Source organism: Sinohyriopsis cumingii, chromosome 2, assembly GCF_028554795.1.
Source record: "Sinohyriopsis cumingii isolate HCF-2022 chromosome 2, ASM2855479v2, whole genome shotgun sequence".
NCBI lineage: Eukaryota > Metazoa > Mollusca > Bivalvia > Unionida > Unionidae > Sinohyriopsis > Sinohyriopsis cumingii.
In genome coordinates this window covers 140668454-140685048 of record NC_142962.1, presented here as the reverse complement: position 1 = coordinate 140685048, position 16595 = coordinate 140668454, and the positions used below count along the sequence as shown (strand labels likewise).

At 35.3% G+C, this 16595-nt stretch overlaps 1 protein-coding gene across 3 annotated transcripts in view; it reads left to right on the top strand.

Annotated features, from left to right (window-relative positions):
• Positions 1–15248, top strand: part of LOC149805950 (uncharacterized) — a 41660-nt gene extending 26412 nt beyond the window's left edge. For 2 of the 3 annotated variants that reach the window (XM_089950736.1, XM_089950735.1), the window contains 9 exons: positions 736–924; positions 2106–2174; positions 3280–3441; positions 5712–5834; positions 6810–6886; positions 8880–9030; positions 10792–10850; positions 11490–11561; positions 12081–15248. In XM_089950736.1, the coding sequence (XP_089806862.1) occupies positions 736–924; positions 2106–2174; positions 3280–3441; positions 5712–5834; positions 6810–6886; positions 8880–9030; positions 10792–10850; positions 11490–11561; positions 12081–12182 (1004 nt within the window). In that variant the 3' untranslated portion in view covers positions 12183–15248. The remainder of the gene's footprint in view (positions 1–735; positions 925–2105; positions 2175–3279; positions 3442–5711; positions 5835–6809; positions 6887–8879; positions 9031–10791; positions 10851–11489; positions 11562–12080) is intronic. The other variant, XM_089950738.1, reaches the window with a different exon arrangement.
• Positions 15249–16595: the final 1347 nt, after the last annotated feature.

The following is a 16595-nucleotide window of genomic DNA, read 5'->3' as shown; positions in this document are numbered from 1 at the left end:
TATCTAATATCGACATAATATCTTACACACATACCGACTCAGATCTTTCTAATATCGACATAATATCTTACACACATACCGACTCAGATCTATCTAATATCGACATAATATCTTACACACATACCGACTCTAATCTATCTAATATCGACATAATATCTTACACACATACCGACTCAGATCTATCTAATATCGACATAATATCTTACACACATACCGACTCTAATCTATCTAATATCGACATAATATCTTACACACATACCGACTCTAATCTATCTAATATCGACATAATATCTTACACACATACCGACTCAGATCTTTAAAACTGTTAATGGAAATGTCTTTCTTTAAATCTTTGCACTAAAATCAGAACATATTTGATTTGCATTTAAAATATTGCTTTCATAAAAACATATATTAAACAGTACGCCGTATCGGTTTTTTAGGTTTGACTGAATTTTGATTGTTTTTATCTGATAGCGTAGGCATTGTTTGTTCGTCTTATTCATGGCCATGCTAATGACCGGACATTTCAAGGTCATGTTGCTGTCGTTCCACCTTTGAATCGTCGATTGTAATCAGCAAAGATTTAGATTGGATTCAGAATCAAACTGACACGTTTCACATTTGTCATGATTATGACTCATATTCTACATTACCATGTGTATATGTGTGTGGTTTTCATGCGTACACAATATACAATAACTACTCATCGTTTTATTTTTCTTCATACTACAGACACATGTGGAGGATCACATGACAGTGGATATCGTGGTTCTGGGAACAAGGCTCCCCGTCTCTCGCAAATAAGGCGATTTGCTGAATATAGGGATTCATCGTCAGTTTCAGTGATGTCGCTCTCTCCACCTGCGCCGCATGGCAGCAGTTACGTAGATGCGTCGGGATACTCCAAACTTCCCAAACCTCGTAAGTTTGCAGTTGGAAAGTTGATATTTTGGTTGCAGTTTTCACTTTCCTGAATCGATTCCGACATGCTTATAAATGCAGGGCTTTTTCGTCTTGTTAACCATTAAAATTCCCGTTAACCATTAAAATTCCCGTTAACCATTAAAATTCCCGTCAGTAAAATCCACAAGATACAATCCGTCTTTGACGCTGTTGCAACGTGATTCTTCTTATTAAGTAAGTTGGTGCCAAAGAGAAATACCTTTTAGAATATATTGATATTTTTTTCCAAAAAGTGTTAGAACAGGATACTATGTTTTATTGTTATATGCGACCAAATTAGCCGTAAACTTTGCAACTTTGTTCAACTTTGTTACCATAGTTTACATTAGTATATATAAATTACGCAGTACCGTTATCCTCTCAATATACACAAACTATTCTCAGCCGATGCAACGTTTCAGATGCATGGTTGAGATATAATCAATCAAATTGCGAGCAATAAGTAACAAATAGTTCGTAAACGTTCGTCTGGGAACATATTTTCTTTATTTTCTTGGTTGCCAAAAAATACTGTTGTCGCAACCCGTCTATCATGACACGAACAAGATATCAGCGAATTTATAGTCCGAAGAAAATGCACATAGTTTTGTTAAACCACAAAAAATTGATACTCAAGAAAATAAATTAATTCATAGTACCGTTTAAAATGTAAAAGCTTGCTTGAAATCCCAGTGATATTTACTCAAAGCATAAAGACTTCTTTTAAAAAATATTTTAAAAGAATAACATTGTCGATAAAGTACGTCACTTCCTTTAGTCATCCTTTAACCCCTACCCTCAAACTGACCCACATCAGTGCATCTGGGTCACAAAATCCATAGAGTTTAACATTTAAACTAATCACGTATTACGTAAGGGATTGTGTAAGAGCTGTACAAACTGCAAATTTACCAGGCCTTTGATACTTGACACATATCTTTGTATCCATACCTAAACGAAATCAGTTGATATTAATAAGTAATTTGTGATTTAGAGTGGGCCCTTGCTTGAGTAATCAGTATGTATGACTGTGACATACGAGTTATCGACACGCACTATTAATATATACCCAACAAATATTCACGTATATAATAAAGGTTATTGCGTCACGCTATGCTTGTACTCACCAGCTTCATTTTCCTTCTATTTCCTTTCTGTAGGCCCTTTGCATGTGTCGAGAGTGCCAAGCCTGAGGGATAGCGGACTCGATAATCCCTGCGATAACATAAGTAAGCTTTTTATATGCACTCGGTCTGGCAAATATAACATTAACTTGTCACATGTATTAAAAGGTTGAGGGCGGAAAATGTTGTTAAACTGTACTGGGCCTTGTCTCTTATGTTCCAGTAATAACATATAACAGTTTTGGATTGATCTTCTATTCTTACCGTGCGTACTCACTTATAAGTCGAGTCAAACTGCCAACAACGAAGATCCTTATAAGCCGTAGCATAATGCTCTTGCAGATCAGGGTCTATGTTGCTTGTTCTACTGACTACTCATTAAAAACTGCACAGACCCATATATGCCGGCGCATTATGCGACTGCAGGTCTGGGTCTGTGCAGTTTGCAATTGGACTCGTATTATGCTTGAATATAGTCACTACCTAACCGAATCAAAATTTTAATTGAAACTATGGATATAGCATGTGTTCTTTGTGGGGTGAATTAAAATGCTTTCCGTAGATCACTACACTAACTTGGCACACGCAAGGCGTATTATCATGTATGATTTAAATGAACAGTGTTGGACATGGCTTTTAAAAACTTTTGCTAAGGATTCCCTAATGCTCTGCCTTGCACGGTTTCTGTGCCGTCTGCAGTCCAAGTAGCTAATATAAAACGAAACTTAAGAACATAAAAGCAAGAATTAGTAAATAGCCTTCTGGATATGTCTTGCAAAGTAACAGAAATACATAGTAGGTGTATTTTCCTGAGCTGCATGATTCAAACCACTATGCAGTCACTTTATGTCTTGTAACATGTCTTCCTTCAAAATCAAAGGTTTAGTCAGGCAGACAAATGTATTCTTTAGTAGCAAAATTATAATTAGTGATAAGTTTACCTTATCATTAATTGCAGTGCAGTGATCTAATTGGGAAAAACTAGGACTGGATTTTTCAGACAATCGTCTACCAAGACTGAATTAACCGATCACTCTTGTCTCTGCTTAGAGGGCGTGGGTGTACCATTCGATTTCTAGTCGGTTTCGGTGTTTCAGAAGAACTGGTTCAGATGCAGAGTTTTTAATATAAGGAAAACAAAAAATAAATTGAACACATAAGCCATCTGGAGGAATAATGTGTGGGTGACTTTAGTTATGTTTTCTTTCAGTTGAGGAACATACAGAATTAGAGAAAATGGAGGAGCAATCAGTCTTTCTAGATGACCCAGACAATCCGCAAGTGTCTGCGTGTGAAAGAAAAGATAGGCAGGGGAACGTGTCGAGAAATAGCAGTAAAATATTTTTCGCCCATGAGAACCCAGAGGTAGATGGTAAGCGTTTCATGCATACATACATTGGGATTTCCTATTTTAGTTTAAATCGAGCAATTCAATAGGAAATGGGCTGTATTCCTTATTATCTATATACCTTTTGCACGAATGTATCCGTGTATACAAGCTTGAAAGATATTACTAGTTTGCCTATCAGAACAAACACCCTACACCAGTGGTTCCCAAATGTTTTCGGGCCACCGCTCCCTTGGTTCCATAAACTCATCCTCAGCGCTCCCTAACTTACCCCGTAAAGAAACGTTATTCAGAATAGCAATTTCGCTTTAGGCGTCTAGGTTCTAGTCTTGTCAATCGTAAACAGGAGATTATCGCGCTTGAAGGGCCCTCTTCACCAGCCTTAACTATTAGGGCCCCTCCACTTTGGGAACCACTGCCCATACATTATATACTGAAGCATAACTCTTGCAAGACTAATCTCAAGAGTTATCTTTGCATAACTTTTTATAATTTCTGATACATTGAGATGTTGGAAGGGTTTAATGGTATTGTTGATAAGCTTTTTTTCCTTTACTGTGCACATTTTGAAATAAAGAAGGAGTTGGAATTGAATATGAAATTAGACGAATGCAACTGAACGACAATTATCATACTTATATGAATGGGTTACTTCCCCTTACAGTACCAAGTCAAATCAGGTTATACTGGCTATTTGAAAATACTCCGTATACTTTGGTTACTGTTCAAAGAATTTTTATACCCGTTATTTTAGTGTATGATTGATGTGTATAATTTGGAATTTTAGAGTATACAGCAGTGTGTGTGATTAGTATTTTTAACGTAGCTTTAACAATTTTTCAGTCATATCGCTACGATGTTTGCATCGTGGCAGTTTATAGTGATGTCTAGCACTGGGGCATCATGCCGCAGACATGTAGCATTATGTCCCACCCAGTCACATTATCCTGACACCAGGCTGACCAGTCCTAACACTAACCTCTTAATGCTGAGCGCCTAGCGAGGCAGCTGTTAGTACCATTTTTGTAAGTCTTTGGTATGACTCGGCCGGCGATCGAACCCACCACCTCCCGCTTCCGATGCGGACGCTTTATCCACAATTTTTTATAAACAATCATTTGTCTGTTTGTCAGGCAGTGATTACACACTTGATTGTCTGTGCTTCGTTAACCTTTCGTTTATCCGCCCTTTATAGTCTGTGGAATCTATTTCTGTTTTACAATTCCTAAGTATTTTATCTAGATATGAAATCCAGTCCATCAAGATACGGACGCTTAAAGACATGATGATCAGGTTTAGCATTTATTGTTGACTGTTATGTATTTATAAGCTATTTTCTGGCATTTTCAAAATGTATTAGCGAAATTGAACAAATTCAGAATAGATGTTAATTAAGGTGATAAAAGCTTACGCTATAGTATCTAGCGCTGGCACAGTAAAACATGCAACTACTTTTTAGTGAACAACTTATCTCTTAAATAACAGAAATGTCATTTCAAAACGGGATGTTGTTGTTTCGGGTTTAACGTCATTTTTCAGCGCACGATAACCTACAGGGGTGACCCTAGAATAGCTTGCTGCCAGGATCTTGCGACCTAGGCGAACCACACAGTCAGCCCCCCACCCCATAATTTCTCTCAAATTTGGCGCCCTTGGCAACCGCATAGTTCGCTTATACGGACGGGCCGCCCCTGATAGGCTATACATGGCGGCCAGTATAACTAGTATTGAAAGAAGCTGAGAAAGCCCCGCTAAAAACCACCGACCCATTGGAAGCTCACATACCCACATTGGCTGAGACAGAGACTCGAACCCACTAGGACAGAGGTGAGATGGCAGTGATCGGTAAACGCGAGCGCTTTAGACCACTCCCAAAACGAGATCTGAAAAGTGGCATTGTTCATTGGTGTCATATATAAGCAGTTTGCAGTAATAATATTGTGTGATGTCATGGAATGTGTTGCATAGCAACACGTGCCGTACTTCGCCTATGCAGGAGAAGTGTTTATGCGTTGCAAGTAATATTTTTCTTCTAGGGCTAGGTAACATATATTAAAGAACCTTGGAGGTGTATAAGTACAACTGATTTTTCTTTGACGTCTTTAATTTTCTTTTTAAACGTACATTTGTTGCTGAGGTATTCTTCTTAACAAATGATTAAAGAAGCAGAAAACAAATGTTATCCATCTTGTACCTCATATAGATGATACGCGTTTGCAAATGGTTGCTTTGCTAGTCTGGCTTGATTCGCTCGCTATTACTACACAGTATTAAAGAGTAAATAATGTTTGCAGGGGAGCGGAGGTCAGTGATGTCAAAGAGTAGTTCAGAGAGCGACAAGGAAACAACGATACGTGAGAGCGAAGGGATTAGTCCTCCCTTCCCCAGTTTACTTGATATCGGAAAGACGTATTCTGGTAAGGAAATATTTTGCAATTTCAGTTTTCTTTTTATTTTGAACTAAATAATACCAGGCAGATTGATTAATATTATTTAAAAAAACCATAGCAACAAAATGTTTGTAGAAATTTGTTACAGAAGCTTTGCTATATTAGGTACTTAATTTTTTTTCTCCTCACCTCATAATCCTGCACGATTGGAAGAGTTGTGATTGACACCCCCACCACAAAACAGCCTAAATATTTATATGCATAGGAAAGTATGAATATTCGCATAAACACAAAATAACGATGGATGTTTATGCAAATTTGATATATCATCTGTAGGGAGCAAGCAGGTTGTTTCTTTACTGTATTGTACAGAAAATATGGATGAGTACGGAAAGACATGCTTTAGTTACCTTCTGCACGTACGCGCAAGTTACATAAGTTACTTTATATATAAATCAGTGGGTAGATATGTTTATATAAAGACATTTGCTGCAAAAGACCTAAACTACTTCGACCCATGGGTACCCAGATACAAGAGTTTGATTATATATTTCAATAATCTAAGACAATCAGTCTCCCTCACTCCATTCGCAGCACCCTGAGTATGTTTGCAGGGAATAAAATGACGTCGTCGTATGTATGGATCGCTAGCACGGTTTCTTGCAAATAAGTCTTAATTGTAAGTGCATACTCAAATCAGCCTCACAATGCACATTGTGCAATAGTAAGAATGCTAAATATTTCCATGAACAAGTTAGGCCTCATAAACTATAACACGAATAAATTATCTTTAAATATGACATAATGAAAGCCTGGAGGGACGTAAGTTTCTGTGTAGGTAGTCAAGTTGAGAATTTAAGCAAGCTGGGGCCTGTTAGCAGAAATCTGTCTGATATTCCGAAGTCCTACAGTCATTTAATCAGTCTGTCTTTCTTCATGTTTGACTGTCTATACGACTGTTTCTCTGTATATTTTCTGTCTAAATAAACATTAATAATACAGATTTCGAAGAGTTTGGAAACGAACGTCGACCGTCGATTGACAATGGAAGAGAAGCGGACGACAGATCGCATCAAAAGGTAAAATTAGGTTTGGAAGACAAACTCTTATGTTTCTTATCCCCATCTATGAGTGCACAGTGTGAGTGTTAAGCTCGAATAATTTAGTTTATTTCTCTTTGTATTACAAGTGTCCAGACAGCTGTTAGCTGTGATAGGGGATTAACGGTGCGAAATTTAAAGAGCTATCTCAAGTGTCCGGACAGTGACACCAATTAGGTATAACAGGGGATCAAAGGTACGAAATTTTATAAGCTATCTCAAGCGTCCGGACAATGACACATATTAGATGTGATAGGGGATCCAAGGTTTAAAATCCGAAAGGCTGTCTTATGAAAAAAGAAGTGCAAATATCATGCTTATGTGGTACTGAAAGAGTTGTAAGAAAATATTAAAGGATGCGTTTCACCTGATGGTTATTAATAGGAGTCAAGAAGACACAGGCGTCTATCCTGAATGTTGATGTAAACACATACACACTAAATTGACCATAGAACATAAGCATATTTCCGGTCGAGCACACGTTAGTGGGAATCCAGACACAGCAGTCACTCTTCTAGACGGCGGAGATGATGATGGTCGACATCAGTTTGATTTGGCTTTGCTTAAAGCTTTTGATGTGCACATATTTTCAGAATCTCTTAATATATTCTGATCTTACTTGGTACGAATAATTATGGAGCAACGTCAATTTATTTTAGGGCATGCTCGTTTACCCCTTTTTCCTTGGGGTCAAAGTTACATTGATGGAATATTGACGTGAAGGTAATTGTGGCAACATTTTCATTGCCCTATATTTCCTAAACCGCTTGATGGGTTTTCTTCTTAAACGACACTATGATATTGGATTTAAGGTCACAGTCGTATAAAACTGTTGAACGTTTTGATTAAAATGCTTCATTTGCTCATAGTTTCTAAACCCTTCATGGACTTTCTTCATACTTTGGATGAATGATTTTGAAACTAATACAAATTATTCCATGACGTACGCTTGCCGAATTGATGTTGAGGTCACAATCACTGTCATAGAAAATCTGCTGTCAGGTTTGGGATAGAGGTTTTTACTTGCTTATACTTCTTCAACTCCGTCACGGATTTTATTCATACGTGGGATGAATCGTTATGAGAATAAGGTAAATTATTCGGAGACTTGCTTGCTGTCCCATGTGTTACATCAATGCTTTTTCTATTAAATGTATATATACACTGTACAGGTACAGTGCTGAAGAGGAAGTCATTTTTAAACGGCAGATTTATACTAAGTGTAATGTTTCGTCAGATTACACTAAGTAACCCGACAATGTTTGGAAAATTACAGTAATCACTGCAAATTACGTATTGTATAAGAGGTACAAATCGTAGACCGTAACTGTATAGACAGGAACATGTACAATACGAGTGTCTTGATACAGCTGAATTAGCATAATTTAGACATTTAAGTTTTCCCTGATGAAATAAAAAATATTTTGATGTAATTTTGATTCCTGTTTCCTTAGGTTAATGCAACCTTCTAAGAAAACACACACTTCCATTGCTTCTGTGTAACTTAGATTCCAGTGTATTTTTCTATGGATTTCTATAGTCTAGTTGCCAGTCATAAATCTGTCAAACTACAAAAGGTGATCTCACCTGTATAGGCATTATATATATATATATATATATATATATATATATATATATATATATATATATATATATATATATATATATATATATATATATATATATATATATATATATGTGTATAATTCATGAATAGTATCTAAGATATATGCTAGGACATGCAATACACTAGTATGACAGCATGTGCGGGAATGTGTTTATGAAAAGAGGTATACAAGGAGAAAACTTCAGTTTGTTTGTGTGGCATGAAATACGAGTGAACAATCACACTATTTAATTGCTTCGTTTTCTAACTTCTCTATGTATATATTTAGAGCAAATATTTTGTCATAATGAAGCTCTTTGTCCTATTATTCATGAGGCGTTACCTCTTTTATACTTATTTTTGTAGGTAAAAGCTCAGCCTCAAACAAAAAAAGAGAAACGAGGTATCTTCAACTTTATAAAAAGAAGACGTGCAAAATCGGAACCGTTCGTTTCTCTCGAGGGCGGGAAGATATACAAAAGGCAAAACACTAACGTTGACAGAGAGAGTAATATTAGTAAGCACACACATACACACACACACACACACACACACACACACACACACATATATATATATATATATATATATATATATATATATATATATATATATATATACACACACACACACACACACACACACACAAGAAAAGGTAATCTATTATCTATCTTGCGAACAAACAATATACTCCTCAGAGTAAAAGGGAAGGCATGTGGTGTTTGTAAAGGACGGTGATTACATACTCACTAAGCATTTCAGTAGGTGCGGTTCCGAGTTCTATCCCCGGTTGTTGCACCTGCGAGAACGAAATGTTTACCCGTCCTAGGTTTCTTGTTTTCTCCGGTTTCGTGCACCTCAGAGACAACACTATGTCTTCATCTGAGACTTGGCAAATACTTAATGTAAGTTACATGAAATGTTTTGTATAATTGACATACAATAAATGTAGAGCGAATACAGAAATACATGCATAAACAAATATGTGCACACACAAAAATTTATTTTTCCTCATTATACTGTCTGTTGGCATGCTTGACGTGAAGGATCAGGTGTTTCACATTAATATTGCATTTTCGTTTGAATGGTACAGCCATTCTTTCCAATGTGTTGTCCAAGATTATCCATAACACCGGTTTTCTTTCTTATGTTGTCATGTCATTAGTTTCATGCGTGATAAGATTCTCAAGTTCACCGTCTGAACTATATCCGTAGTCTTATGTTACCTGTTTACGCTCGAATAAACAGTAACACAATAAAGAGTGAAAACAACAAGATTTGAAAAATATAATAATTTATTTCCCAGGAAAAATTCTCTGAAAATGAAAAAATATGAACTTACGGTTTTAAGAATCAAATCCAAAAATAATCCAAGAATAATCCACGAGTAATATTTTAGAAGTCCTAATAATAAAATGTTCTAATGATTTCAAGTTCGAGTCCCGACGAAGAATCCAAGATGGAAGGCGATGACGTATGACTTATGATGTAACCTGTACTGTGTTGAAGTCTACAGTTCCTTGTAGAAATACAATAATTAATCATCCAGTTTAGGAAATCCAAATAAAATTTTCAAGAAACGTCTCTGTTCAAGAATTCTGTATGAGCACAAAATATTTTCAGAGAACGAATTAATCTTTTAGAACCCGAAAAATTAGAATAAAACTCAAAACTCAAAACTAGTCACAACAGAGGAAAACAACTTGACATCAAATGTTTAAAAGTCCCCAAAACTCTGAGATCTCTCTTTCTAAACATTGCTATTAAAACTAAGTATTTCGCAATTTTGGAAATGCCTATTTGAGAAATAGAGGATCACATGACCATGTTTATATTAAAAAAATTCACGTAGCCCCTGCATGTCCTTGATAAGAACCAACTATTTTACTCCGAGAATAAAAGTTGTTTACCTGACCCTCAGTCAAGGCTTTCTATTATTATTTATTTATGGAAAGATTCAGGTCAAACTGAATTTTCTAGAAAATATCAAATTCCGTGTAAAAAAAATTACATTGCTTTGACATGTAATGAAAATAAAACGATTCCAAAACCCACAAACAATCAAATCAAATCAAACACAAATTAAACCAAATACAAATTAAATCAAATATACGTAACAGTAGGCATCATATATAGATTTCTGAGTAAAATAATAACTGTTGGTTATGTGAGGATAGAAAAATGAGTAATTTTACGATTTTTAAAATATATTTTTAGTTGACCTAGCGTAGTTTCAGAGGATACTCTAATTTAACTGATATTTTTATTATTATTTCAGGCACAAGCAGCTCAGGTTCATCGGTTTCTGAGACATCTGAACACGATCAAGAGACTGTGGTCAGTATATCGGTTGAATTTCAATTTTTTATAAGCAGGATAATTATCAGCTAGATGTGAGCTGCTGCAAAATGCTTTTCTCTTTTTGAATCAAATAAATTAAGTCACATCTTATATTAAATTGAAGATTATTAATTCACGGAAATTTTGAAATATTTTGCTTCCTGAACATAGTGGCAAGGTTTAATTGCCATAAAAAAGCTACATTTGAAAATATGAAGGGCACGCTGCATGTTGAACATGACTCTGTTTATTGTTTTGAAAAGAAACTATATATTGCCTTCTTAATCAATCTTTTTTTTTTTAGAAAGGAACACATTTCTTAAATTCTTACATAATATCATAATTTCATGTTTGACTCTGTCACAGAATTACCATTATCTATTTTCTTTGATGCTGTCTGTTTTCACGAATGTATTGCTGGAGGCAGAATATTTTGATTTGTTACTGTTCTTTTCTTTTTAAAAGTTCTTATTGACCCCATAAGTTCTGTCATAACAAATATCTGAATTAAAAAAATTAGGTGACATTTGTTTAACTTGACAGTTATAATAAACTTGAGTGGCTCGACGAGAGAGAGAGAGAGAGAGAGAGAGAGAGAGAACAGCTTTAATTTGCAAAATGTGTTTCCAATTTCAGACGCCCAGAATCCGCAAGGAAACTAAAGATAAATCAAAGAAGAAAATTAAACTATTCCTAAAGAACGCGGAGGTTTGTATTCTTTTGAATAATCCTTCCCGTATCTGTAGCAATTTAAGCGTAAAGAGTATCGATTTGAAATACGTGCAAAATATAGTCTTTAATATTCCGAAAGTCCATAAATCTGATAATATTAATTGTATGGGTACAACATGTAACTGACCTATCAATAACATTCTGATGAAATTTTCTGAAGAGAGGAATCACTGTAACGAATAGAATGATTAAGTGATACGAGTTGTACTAACAGTATCGCACATGCCGAGTCCGAAAATGCATTGATTCTAAGCTGTGTCGGTAACGTTTGTCAAATATACCTTTGTTTAAAGCGAATCAAACTGCAAGGTCATATACCAAGATCTTCTGTCACATACTTCGCTGGGAAATTAGGGTCTGTGATGCTTGTTCTCATGATTTCAGCGTACACGGTAGGTGTAATCTGCGGTTTATTATGCGAAGGCAGAGCTGTTGTCAGTCGATAGGTACGAGCAATACACATTATTATATGGTATCTTTGTTATATTTTAACAGAAGAGGAAGTCTGTGCGCCTATGCCATGCCATGGAGGAGACGAATATGATGTACCCATCCTTACCACCAAAGAAATCAACGTTTCCCGACGAGGTTATTTGAAACACACCTATGCTAGAATATTGCAGAAACTTCGCAATGGAAACGGTAGAGTCAACTGCACTCCTAAAACTAAAGGGTATCATCAGTCGGTTTGCGCGTGGCATTGGGTTTATTGCCAAATTCTTTTCGGATTCATTCGTCATAGTTAGAGTATGACTGCAGATATTCTTCCGAATACTGTATTTGCGCATTCAAACAGATTTGTATAGCGAAAAGGACCATTATATTTTTTTCAGTGGGATATTTGATGCTTTACAGCTCAATAGGAAGGCCATTTTTATTACTTTGCATGAAGTGATTGCTGGATCAGTCCCGTTTTGGGCCTCACTGGTGGCATTCCTTGTTATACTGTTGGATGATGATTGGGAAAAGCTACATGGTTCACATTAGAAGATGGTAGATTGTAACATTGAACTAGCATAAGCAATACAGAAGTGTTCGTATTCTTTCCATGAAACTGCCATTTCACCCATGTCTCAGCCAAGAACATTAGTCGCAATGAGGAAAAAGGCAATGCAAACATGCATTTTTACATATCTGATTTTAAACAGCATGAAACATTTTATATCATTCACTTCACGTGCTGTTTGATAAACTATATCATAGCACTATTGAACTATTTCTCGAGGCATGCATGTTTTGAAAATTCGAAGCGTTAGTGCTTGACACAAATTACGCCTTCCCTGTTTGTTGCTGAAAATCAGTTATTTGTATATAATTTTGTATGAAAACCATGATCGAAATATTGAATCACAACCATTCCTTTATGTATGTATGTATGTATGTATGTATGTATGTATGTATGTATGTATGTATGTATGTATGTATGTATGTGTGAAACTAGTTCATTAATGGTTTTTATTATATCATGTTAAATTGATTATGCAATCAAGTTGCTGTCTTTTTAAATATCACGGGTTACACAAATATAATTTTCAAATAGTATTATGCAAATGCTCTATTCATTATATCTATAATACACTTTTTTCTAGTGAGAAACATTGATCAGTATTGTTGATATGAAGATATACATACGTTGAAAGTACGGAACACTTTTGTTTCCTCTCTACCTGCAGTCTCGAGTTCTTATGTTATTAAAGAAGAAACGTTTCAGGACCGTAAAGTGTTATTTATCTTTAAACCTATAACTTTGCTAATTATCTTTAAGCATTTATATTTAAGTCCAATGATTAAATTAATCTTTTTGAACATGATTTGCTTTTGTGCTATTAATTCTTACCCAGAGAAGGGAGGATCGGTGCTGCTTGGCCATATTCCTGATGATATAATTTAAACACACATTATTATATGATCATTTTTTCCCCCGTTAACTTTACATTGTCATAATCGTGCAATATTACCCGATACTGAACTCGCGCGCCAATACACATATAGGATTCACATGCATAAAGGAACTGCTTTCTATTGTAAACACATAATTCATGCAGACGCCAGCACTTTTGATTTGTAAACAAATCATGTACACTCGCGTAAGAGGCGCTTTACGTTGTGGTTGTTTAAATTCGTTTCTGAATGAACTAAAACAGATGTTTCGTGGACTGCCACATACCAGCTGCTTTGGCACATTCCGCGTTGATAAAATGTTTCGGATTTAGGCTAGCTACAGTATACAACAGACGCAAGAAATGGTCCTTACAAATAACACACAAGTGACAAGTCATATACTGTCTTCTTTAACTGGTGATAAGAATGGCAAAAAATATACTTACAGTTTTACATCCTGAATTTCCTCAAAAAGTACTTTCTTAGTTCTGCAAATCTGAATTACATGAGCCATGTCATAGGTTCTCAATCTTGATTACACATTTCGAAATTGTACTGTAATTTCGATGATAAGTCCAATTACATCCTCCTTACTGCACTCAAAATGAAATGAGCATTAAATTCCATTGCGTCTTTTTGATAATTGCAATTAAAAGACTTCATATTTTCCCCACATTATGATTTCAGACATTCAGTGACAGAAACAGAAACCCATTTGCAGATGTCAACACGCTTCTTCCTCGCTTCTTCAATCCCATGTATTTCATGTGGAATTGTCACATGTAAATCCAGTCCATAATCACGAAATTTCGTAGAATCAAACACAATACCAAAAGCTATTCATTCCAGATCAAATGGAAAAGTTGGTGCAATGCACATTCATTCACAATATAACTCAAAATTTCAATTTTATCTAGACACGCCATTTTCTTTCGAAACTTATGTCGAGCGCGCGACTAAGTTCAAATTTATCTGGGCGGAGTTATGTGCGCAGTAATAATGTTGTTGTTGTGTAATGATGAATATGCGCTTGTGTATTTAGTTTGGAATGCATCGTATATTAAGTTACTTTATTTTGTGTTGTGTATTTTGTTAATATAATTAAGCATTAGGTAGAATTAAAAAAAAGCATATAATAAAAAGGTTACTGCATTTGTATGGGAAAATATGAACTCGTTTTGTCAGATGGATATACTGCACTCCCAAGGTCGTGCAGTATTTCCATTCGAAAAACTAGTTCATATTTTCTCATGCAAATGCAGTAACCTATAAATATTGTATCCTGAATATCATCTTACACTGAACATAACGTTAGTCATATAATTTCGAATGGATTGAATAATGTACTTTACATGTGACATATATACCCCAAATACTCGTAACAATATATGAGAGATGTTTATTCACCCGAGATAATTTTCATACAAACGCCAGTGTTCTGCCTTGCACATTTTTATCCTCGATGTATTTTTGCTTATTCTGAATAAGCATTTTCCGATATGTGTGTTTCTCTACAACCTTGCTCAGTGATGAATTAAACTAAAAGGCGAAAAGGGAAATATAAATCATTATAATAAATGCATATTTGAATTTGTTTTAACATTCTCCACATATGTTCACTTTAAAATGCCATTTTGCTAAATTTTCTGATTCACAAACATCTATGTATGTCCTTGTACATATGTTGTTCTTCTTTATGTAACACAATCTCTCTTACTTTGTCATCAATTTCATGCATCAGAAAAAATCGATTTTTGACGCCAATAAAACAGTTAAAATTTAGTTTATATTATTCTTAATGTATTTTGTTGTTTTTGTGAATATTTGATTGAACAAAATATACTTGATCTGTTGATAAACTAGATCCAAGATTTATAGATTAGCTCTAGAAACCTGTAGTCAAAAGTGACCAGGTGTATTTATTTCAATATTGTTTCCAGAATTACGTTGAGAGATACAGAAAAGTGTCTTACCACTTTAAGATATTCAAAATGAAAATTGTTCACTTGTAAACAAATTTCTTGACAAACGGTGTGCAATCTCCATTTTGTTTTCAGAAGAAATGGGATAAGTTATAATTAAAATTGATCAAAAAGTTTTAAACACAACCATGCAATTTTGCAACTTAATCTTCCAGTCGTTGGACGAGTTTATTAACGTTGTCTGTCCATCTTTTCCTGTGATTAGTTCAATGAAATTTTGACCAAATATATATCATGAATCTATCGTGTACCATACCCATGCTTCCTGCCAAAAGATCAAGATCACCGCAAAGTAAAATGTAATTGCGTAACTTGCATCCTTTTCTGGATGATAACGTTTCAGCCAGTGCAGTTATTTTAATAACACTTCGTCCATGTATGCACCGTGAATAGACGATGTTATGTACCCCCCATTTTTTCACTTGCTCCATATTAAGTTCAAGGTCATGGCACGGGGGAATAATTATGCGACTTGTAATCATGTTTAGTGTACAACGTTTGATCGATTGAATATATTTTAACGAAGATATGCCACAAAGTGTACTTTATGACTTGACTGTGTCGCGGGTTATAACCACGCCTTGTGACCTAAGGTCGAGGTCACAAAAAGGCTAAATATAGTTATGTGAATTGTATCCTTTTCCGAAGTGTGACACTTCAACCTCTGAAGATATTTTAATGATACTTGGGCAAGTATATACAATATATAGGCTCTGTGTCCCTACTTGCAAGTCAAAGTCTATGCAAAGTTAAAGGTAACTGAGGTGCATGCGTTTTTGGAGTTTCACGTTCGAAAACTACAAAAAACATACAAGTGTGAAATTGGAGATTTCTCTTATGTGGTCATAGTGTGTTTAGAGAAGAATTATTTCAAGTATGTACGGGTTTAGGAAGCCTTCAGTTGACATGGAATGTTGTCCTGAAGTCCTTTGAACTGGGTAAATAAGCATACGGGTAAGTGTATGAAACACGTTCATTGTGAGTCAAATCTAATACTGCTTAGTGCGAATTAAACACGTGCCTAAACGATTTTGATTGTAACTTCTGATCGACAGTTTCTATTCAGGAATCTGTTCCGTCCTAAGCCAAAGTCATTAAAAGAATTCGTTTAACCGATTTTCAGAAATTGAGGTTACATAAGGGGGTG